Source organism: Aptenodytes forsteri, unplaced genomic scaffold, assembly GCF_000699145.1.
Source record: "Aptenodytes forsteri isolate BGI_AS27 unplaced genomic scaffold, ASM69914v1 Scaffold268, whole genome shotgun sequence".
NCBI classification, from domain to species: domain Eukaryota; kingdom Metazoa; phylum Chordata; class Aves; order Sphenisciformes; family Spheniscidae; genus Aptenodytes; species Aptenodytes forsteri.
Window position 1 is genome coordinate 60304 of NW_008794233.1, and position 8351 is coordinate 68654.

The 8351-nt window shown below is 52.3% G+C and overlaps 1 protein-coding gene across 1 annotated transcript; it reads left to right on the plus strand.

Moving 5' to 3' along the window:
• Window positions 1-2029: 2029 nt before the first annotated feature.
• LOC103904554 (keratin, type II cytoskeletal 4) lies at window positions 2030-6517 on the plus strand. Its single transcript, XM_019473795.1, has 10 exons — window positions 2030-2569; window positions 3198-3415; window positions 4414-4474; window positions 4685-4780; window positions 4888-5052; window positions 5280-5405; window positions 5617-5837; window positions 6071-6105; window positions 6207-6383; window positions 6438-6517. Exons 1-10 carry the CDS (start codon window positions 2030-2032, stop codon window positions 6515-6517), a joined length of 1719 nt encoding a protein of 572 aa, XP_019329340.1.
• Window positions 6518-8351: the final 1834 nt, after the last annotated feature.

Consider the following 8351-nt stretch of genomic DNA (forward strand, 5'->3'; position numbering starts at 1 on the left):
CTGTGCTTCCCACCCCGGGGATGCTCATCCCAAGACTTTGCCGTTGTCACCGGGTCACTCCGTCCTGGTGCCGGGTGGGTGACGGTGGCCGACGGTGGCCAACGCTGGGTCCCCAGGAGCTTTGGTCCTGGTGCATTAACCAGCCCGGCAAGCGCTGGAGCATCTGAGATGCTCAGCCTTGGGATGCAGGACGGATTTGGGAGGGAGCCTCAGCGTCCCAGCGAGGTTCTCCCACCCCACCGTGGTGGGGCAGGACTTCATGGGCGTTAGCAGGGCGCTTTGCTGGCCCAACAGCTGGCTTCTTGGGCAAGCGCCTCGGCCGGCGGTGAGCCAGGAGCCGTGCCAGGAACCGGTGGCAGAGCCACCCTGGGAACTCCCGGCAGCTACGCTCTCCTCCTGGGCTCAAACAGGTTCATTCGGTTTCTCGTCAGATCTGCCAATTGCGTAAGGTCAGGGAGATGCAGCCACCGCCTCCTTTCCCCCAGCGAGAGCCGGGTTCAAGCCGCTTCGCTTCTCGCCCCGACCACGTCCTCACTGTGAGCTGGAAAATCGGGGATCCCAGAACCCCGGGGTGGGAGAGGGTTTCCAGGTGGGACCGGGGTGTGCGGGATGCTTGTGGCCAAAAGGGAGCACGAGTTTCCCTGTTCCCTGCAATGCAAATCCCCTTGGGCTGAAAATCCTGCAGTTCAACAAATGCCCGATGAGGTTCAGGAGGAAAAGCCCTCCCTTCCTGCAGAGATGCACCCGGACCCAGATTTGCATGTTTGCAGAAAAAAAAAGCTAGGGGTGAATAGGCTCGGAGCTGAAACTGGTGCCCCAAACCTCTCCCACGAGCGTCTCCAATAAAAGGGATAGTTACAGAGTTGGCTTTTATTGTCACGGCTTCAGCTGCAGCTTGTGGTTTGGGGGGAAGTTTTACGGCTTTTTATTTTTTTTTAACAGCGGGATGAGTGGGGATCCTCAGTTGGAAGGCATCTCCAGACACCTCTGCTCATTAAAATATAAATTAAAAGCGGTTAAGCAATTAAGTCATATTTTTTTTTTAAACAATGCGAGCTTGCTAGTGGGTTAGCGCCGGAGCAGCTTTGCCAAGTGCCACGTGCTGTGGAGGGGGCTCGTGGCTGGAGACCCTGCGAGGATGATCAGGAAATATCCCGGCAATGCCTGGGAGGCTTCCAGCCTGGGAGGGATCGGGACCTGCCATCACGGACGCGGGGCAGAGCTCTTCAGGCTGGTAATGGCGTCTCGACCCTGTTGAGGTACGGCGAAGGGTGTGCAGCACGGAAATACCAAGATATTTTGGTCTCTGCAAACCCCTCCGTGTCCCTCCAGGCTCAATACACCAGCCAGAGTGATCTAAAATGACTTAAAAACCTTCTTAAAAGTGTTTCTAAGTCTTCTCTATTGACATAAAACTAATTTTATAACCCTGACGAGGGCTAATGCTCTCTGGTTGTGAAACAGTTTTGGACAACCCGAGTCAAACCCTCCTTTGAGCAGGAGGTTGAACCCGAGTGCATCTGAGGGTGTGATTGGGAAACCACGTTTTTGTTGGAATTCAGTGAACCAAGCACCTGCCACCAGGCTCAAAATGAGTGATTTAGCTAAAACAAGGGTCTCCCTCGAGGGTGTAATATGTCAAGGAATTTGTAGTGCTTTGTCATTGCCGTAAGAGGCTCAGAAAGGCCCGTGATGAGTTGACAGTGGCAGCTAAGGGAATTTGATTTGGAGTTGTGCTTCCAACACCAACAATAACTTTGTTTTTCTTAGCTCTCGAGGGAGTGTTTTGAGGCAGGTCGTGGTGGTGGCAAAGAGAGGGCATCCTTCCAAGCCCTAAAACAATGAATTGAATAAAAAAAAGAGACATCTCCACTCCCCTGACACCCGGCCAACTCCCTGAGCACATAAAAAGGGGCACTGAGCCGCTGCACCCACAGGACTCACCTCCTCTTGCCTCCAAACCTCCTCCCGTGCACCGCACAGCTCAGCCCTTCTCTCTTCACGGGTTGACTGTTGGGGACCTGTCACCATGTCTCGCCAGTCCTGTGGTCTCGGCAAGGGATTCAGCTCCAGCTCCGCTTGCTTCGGAGGGAGGAACAAGGTCACGTTCAGCTCTGTGTCCCGTGGAGGATGCAGGGGACCTGGCAACGCTGGAGGCTTCAGCAGCAGGAGCCTCTATTCCTTGGGAGGGAGTAAAAGTATCTCTCTGGGAGGATTTGGTGGAGGTGGTGGTGTCTGCAGAGGTTTTGGGGCAGGTGGCCAAGGAGGCTTTGGCTACGGCTACAGCGCTGGGGCAGGATTTCGTGGCGGCTATGGTGGTGGAGCCGGAGGTGGCTTCGGTGGAGGCCTCGGTGGTGGTTTTGGAGGCTTTGGTGGAGGATTTGACGGCGGGATTGGAGGTCAAGGCTTTCCCCCTTGCCCACCGGGCGGCATCAGGGAAGTGACCATCAACCAGAGCCTGCTGGCTCCGCTCAACCTTGAAATCGACCCGGAGATCCAGAAGGTGCGAACACAAGAGCGGGAGGAGATGAGGCAGCTCAACGACAAATTCGCTTCCTTCATTGACAAGGTGAGAGCGGCTTCAACCCGGGGCTGGGAGGTGGAGGTCTGGGCTTACCACGGCTCATGCTGGTTGCAGTTACCGGGGGACACCCATCCAGTAATACCCAGAGAGCCAGGCGTTGCCCAGACCACCCCAAAGAACCCCTGCAGACAGAGAGGTGGTGGCTGCAGAAGTGACTTTCCCAAGGTGACGGAGAAACCCAGGAATAGGATCCTTGGTTCTTAAGACCACGATGCTGGTGCTGAGCCGTGGGACCATGTACCTGCACGCAGAGCATCCTCAGAGGAGTCTCTGCTGATGGACTCTGTCCATCCGTGGGCTGAAGGACTTTGGGTGTTTTGGCCTATTTTTAAGGAGAAGGTGCCACAGCTATGAAATTCACCGTGTTTCTCCTGTTTAGAGACTGTGAGATTGGAGCGGGAAGGTGACCCACCTTTGCCCCCTCATCCTAGAGCTGTGGTCCCACCTGCCCAGCGGGACCCTGGAGCTCTTGCTCACTGGAGATGAGAATAGGCAGGAAGGTTAAACTCATTAAATGGGAAAAAAATCTGGAAAACGTGGGGAAAAAAATCAATAAAAAGATGCTTTTGGGAGCAGTCTGACTCTTTTTCTACCCACCCTTGCAACCATTTAGGTGCGGTTCCTAGAGCAGCAGAACCGAGTCCTGGAGACCAAGTGGAAACTCCTGCAGGAGCAGGGTGGCACAGGGACGGGCGGCAGGAACCTCGACCCCTTTTTTGAAAGCTACATCAGCGGGCTGAGGAAGCAGCTGGACAGCCTCTCGAGCGAGAAGCATCAGCTGGAGTCGGAGCTGAAGAGCTTCCAAGATATGGTGGAAGACTTCAAGATGAAGTACGTTGTTCTCGGTGTAGTCACGGTTGGGTTGTCTGGTGGTGAAAAATTAGAGACAACAACTTACTTTGAACAGGCAGAAAATTGAAAGAATCAGAAGAATTGGCAATATTTCACTTGTGTCAATGATTAGAAAATGTAAAAGGTTTGGGGGAAGTTTTCATCAACTGAGTTTTGACAATAGGCGGTGATTTTTCAAGGTATTTCTCAATATGTATTGTTGTCTGAGTTACGCTTCTCACTAAAGCAGGATCCTCTACTGTTTGTCTTCCTCACTTAAGAATCCATGACATTATGATTTAATGAACTAATTAGATTAGTTGCTAAATCCTACTATAATTTCCTCACGGATTTCCACATGGATTCCTTCCCATAATATCCTTCATGATTTGGAGCTTAGAGCTTTGGAAGGATGATGTGGGGTAAAAAAAAAAAAAAAGAAAAGATTCTTTTCCTGCTATCATTTATTAGATTAATTTGTCCAGTCGGAAAAGCAAGAACAAAGCCTGGAGAAATGCTTCCACTGAACGAGTTACAAAAAATGGTGGGAAAGCAAGCCTAGGACTCATCAGGATCAGCCAGATCCCTTGCTCTGCTGAGGTTGCAGGTTGAAAATTGACTTTGTTTTGGAGATCATCTCCACCACTCAGCACTCTGCAGCAATTACCTGCCCCAATGAGCAGTTGGAAATGGCCCATGTCGAGGACCTGAAGGTCCCTGGGTCTTGTAGAAGGAGTTGGAGTGGCCACAGCCACCAGGACTCAGTTTAGGCAGAGACAGGATTCCTCTTTGCAGGCTTTCTTCAGCAAGGCATCGGAGATGGCGGGAGCCAGGACTCATCTAGAAAGGCGAAGTGCCACTGCCTGTCCATAAATCTTGCTCATGGCAGGTCTATTTTTGCTGCGTTCATTAGTCTGAGGCCAACCACGTCTAGCTGCCAGCAGCAGCCAGCGCCAAAATAAGCAGACAGATTCAATCTCCCTCGTTATAATCAACAGGTACGAAGAGGAAATAAACAAAAGGACAGTTGCGGAGAACGATTTTGTGCTCCTAAAAAAGGTAAAGTACTTTTTTTTTTTACCACAAAGACACATCTTGGTTCAGAGGATGTCTTGCTTCCATCAGCACTGATTCGTTAGCATCAGACATAAACCAGGACCCCTAGATGTATGTGCCATAGGGAACGGAGCACCAAAAGGCTCACAGTTAAATGTTAGATAAAACGGTGTGCGTCAGGCAGAAGGCTTTCACTTCCCGTTTCTCCTGCAGGACGTGGATGCAGTCTATATGACCAAGGTGGATCTTCAGGCAAAATCAGACTCTCTGGCAGATGAGATTAACTTCTTGAAGTATCTCTACGAAGCGGTAAGTGGTCCAGCTGCTCTCTGGAGGGGGATGCTGGGACGGAGAAGGGTTGTGATACTGTAAGGAAATTATGGCAGGGCTAAAGCCAGATCTGGTGTGAATTACAGGAGCTGTCTCAGATGCAGAAGACCGTTTCCGACACCTCTGTCGTTCTGTCCATGGACAATAACCGAAACCTGGACCTGGACAGCATCATTGCAGAGGTCAAAGCCCAATACGAGGAGATTGCCAACAGGAGCCGAGTGGAGGCTGAGTCTTGGTACCGATACAAGGTGAGTGCTCCACACCTTGCTTGTGATCACCGATGGCTGAGGAGGTGGAAGAGTTACTGGTGGTAGCTCAGATCATGCTGAGACCTGGGATGTTGCTGGTACTGATCCGGCCAGACTGGAGCTAGCATATGCATGCTCACCTTGGCTTGCATGGGGTGGTATGGAGAGCCGTTGTGAGGAGACACTCATGGTGGACCTAACATGCTCCTCTCACTTCTGCCTACCAGTATGAAGAGCTGCAGGCTACCGCAGGCAAACACGGAGACAGCCTTAAGAACACAAAGACCGAGATCTCTGAGCTCAACCGCATGATCCAGAGGATACGGGCCGAGATCGAGAACGTGAAGAAACAGGTAGGGGTTGCATTTTTTGAGAAATGGGCGTGAGCTCTTGGCAATGCCCTTCAGAGCTTCCCTAAAAGCAAATAGTCTGGTAACAGTCATTGTAAGCGGGAGGAAACCTGCTGTATTTGTGAATAGCTGAGCCCAGGTGATCTGGGATCATGGCTTCATCTCCGACTGGCTGCCCCTGCCCCACTCCTCACATCCACATCTTGCCCTCCAGTGTGAAACTCTGCAGAGCGCCATTGTGGATGCGGAGGAGCGCGGGGAGCTGGCCCTCAAGGACGCCGCGGCCAAACTGACTGACCTGGAGTCAGGCCTGCAGAAAGCCAAGGCAGACATGGCCCGGCAGCTCCGCGAGTACCAGGAGCTCATGAACGTCAAGATGGCCCTGGACGTTGAGATCGCGACCTACAGGAAGCTCCTGGAAGGAGAGGAGAGCAGGTGGGTGGGGACAGAGCAAGAGCTTGATTGCATCCTGCTAAATCAATGGGAAGAACGCGGCACATCACATGTCCTCTATTAAAATATTAATGGTGTTGCCATTAGCTGTGGACTACGGTCCTGTAGCTGCTGTTATTTACGCCCATGGTCTGATGGACCAAGCCTGGCTTCATGGAGCTGGACCAGTCCAGATGCTCTGGCTGGAGCTGACGCTCTGTCTCTTTTCCTTGCAGGATGTCTGGCGAGTGTCAGAGTGCCGTGAGCATCTGTAAGTAGTGTTCCCACGGGAGCGCGGCGGGCTGGGATTGATGCTCCAAAACTTTACGGTGGCATCAGAAGTAACCTCGTGCCTTCTGTTCCTCTCTGCAGCTGTGGTGGCAGGCGGCAGCAGCTCTGCAGGAGGTGGATATGGTGGCGGACTGTGCCTTGGAGGAGGAGGAGGAATCGGATTTGGTGCTGGAAGTGGGAGAGGCAGCTGTAACACAGGCGGTGCTGGCTTCGGCTACAGCTCAGGAGGGGGCGGATTTGGCTCCGGGGGAGGATTTTGTTCTGGGGGGGGATTCAGCTCCGGAGGGGCAGGATTCTGCTCTGTGGGCGGAGGGTCTAACTCGGTGGTGGTGGGGTCTGGCACCATCCTGAAGAAGACCACCAGCTCTGTGTCTGTCAACCCGAAGGTCTAGGAAAGCAAGCTAACTCACCCCTCCCCGGCACCCAAAGGAGAAAGGAAGCAAATTTCATGATGACTACCACCCCCCTTCGTTGCCAAGGTGATGGCCGTCTATTTCATTTTAAACCACCACCATCCTTCAGAAACTGCACGGAAAAGTAAAATACGGCTATATTCACCAGCTAACGACTGAGATTCTCAGCAGTGTTTGAGACCGGCTCGCTTCCCCAACACTCCCCTCAAGACACTGCAAAGCTGCTGGTCATCAGGGTGCTGGGACTCGTTTGGAAGCAGGACCTGCCCGTCCACTGGAAAGCCCCAAACACGGCTGGGATAAGGCTATAAAGCAGCGTGGTCCAAGTGAGAGGCAACTCACCAGCGATGGGTAGAGCTCAGAGAACTCGTGTCCTGTGAAGCCTGGGGAAAGGCTTGACTTCTTTCAAGATCTTGTGCTGGATCCAGATGTGGTGCAATTTTAATCGGTGCTACTCATCAGCCAGGGCTCGAACTCCAAAACAAGAATTTCCTAATGGTGACTAGTCTCAGCTGAAGACATTTCTTACCCCGCTGCAGTTTGTTTTTTTCTAAGGAAGATACTGGCAGTTTCACCCATGTTCTTTAGAAGCTGTTGTAAAATGTTTAGTTTTGCTCAGGGTTTACCTTTTCGTTGTGATCATGGGAACACTTGTGCTTGTTTGCTTAAGCCTTTCTCCTTTGGCATGTGGCATACCCTAATAAACACTAGAGGCAGTAAGCCTGTGTGGTTCTCTCTCTGACCAAAGAGTTTCGTGTTGCAACAAGACTCCTCTTTTACTGAGATCTGAAAGTGTTACCTGACTTTCTCTTGCCCTTTGAAGTTTGCACTTAAAGGAACCTAAGCGAACGTGTAGCCTGGTCTCTCGTCCTTCTCACCCCTCTCCCACCCCCAAACTTGCAAAGCATTTGGATAGTTTGTAAGTTTGGCAGGAGGGCGGAGGAGGTCTTGCAGGGGTGAGGTGGTTGGGGTGGCAAAATTGCTGGGTCAGGCTCAGCGCGATGGTCTGATCCGTCTGAGTCTGTGAAACACACGGGGTTTTCTTGGATTACATCCGTGGGAACGAGCCTGTTCCTGGCGGTCTGGCAGGAGAGAAAGAGGCAGCTGGGTTGAACCCAGATGCTCTTCTCTGTCCTTCTGCTGGGTCTCCGGGGGTGACCGAGGCGGTTGGCCCCGTTAGAGCAGAGCAGACTTTCGGACTCAGTTGATGTCGGAGACTGTTCCCTTCCCTTTTCTCTTCCTAAACCCTTTCCTTGCTCGTATTGGCCAGCTTGGGATACTCCCTAGCTAGTCCACCTCTGACTGACCACTGCCTCCAAGCACACCACTGGCCTCCTCCCGTGCTTCCCTGGCCTCCAAGGTGGTCCCAATGCTGTGGTGTGGTGCCCACAGCTGGTGCTGTCATGGCAAAGACATCGCGCAGCCCTAAGGGGGATGGTGTGGAAGAGGGAAGGGTGATCATCACCCCTCCAGCTAATTCAGAGCTAATTCCTCAGTATCCATGATGTTGGAGCCAGTCCTGCACCTTTTACTGTTGGACTGGCCGGGGATCCATGGGTTGCTTTCAAGGTGTCTCCAAAAGGTAACGGGGACCACGGGAAGAGCAAAATCTCAACCCCCTGTCAAGCCCTACCCCTCCACAAAAGTAGAATATTTTTAATGACCTGTAAATTTAAAGCCAAAAACTCCTGGCGTGGTTTGACCTCTTGCTCAGGAGACCTTGAATCACATCCCTGGTCAACCACAGACTCGCTCTGCGATCTGGATGAGCCATTTCATTTACCCCGTGCTCTGTTCCCTGTTTGTAAATGCG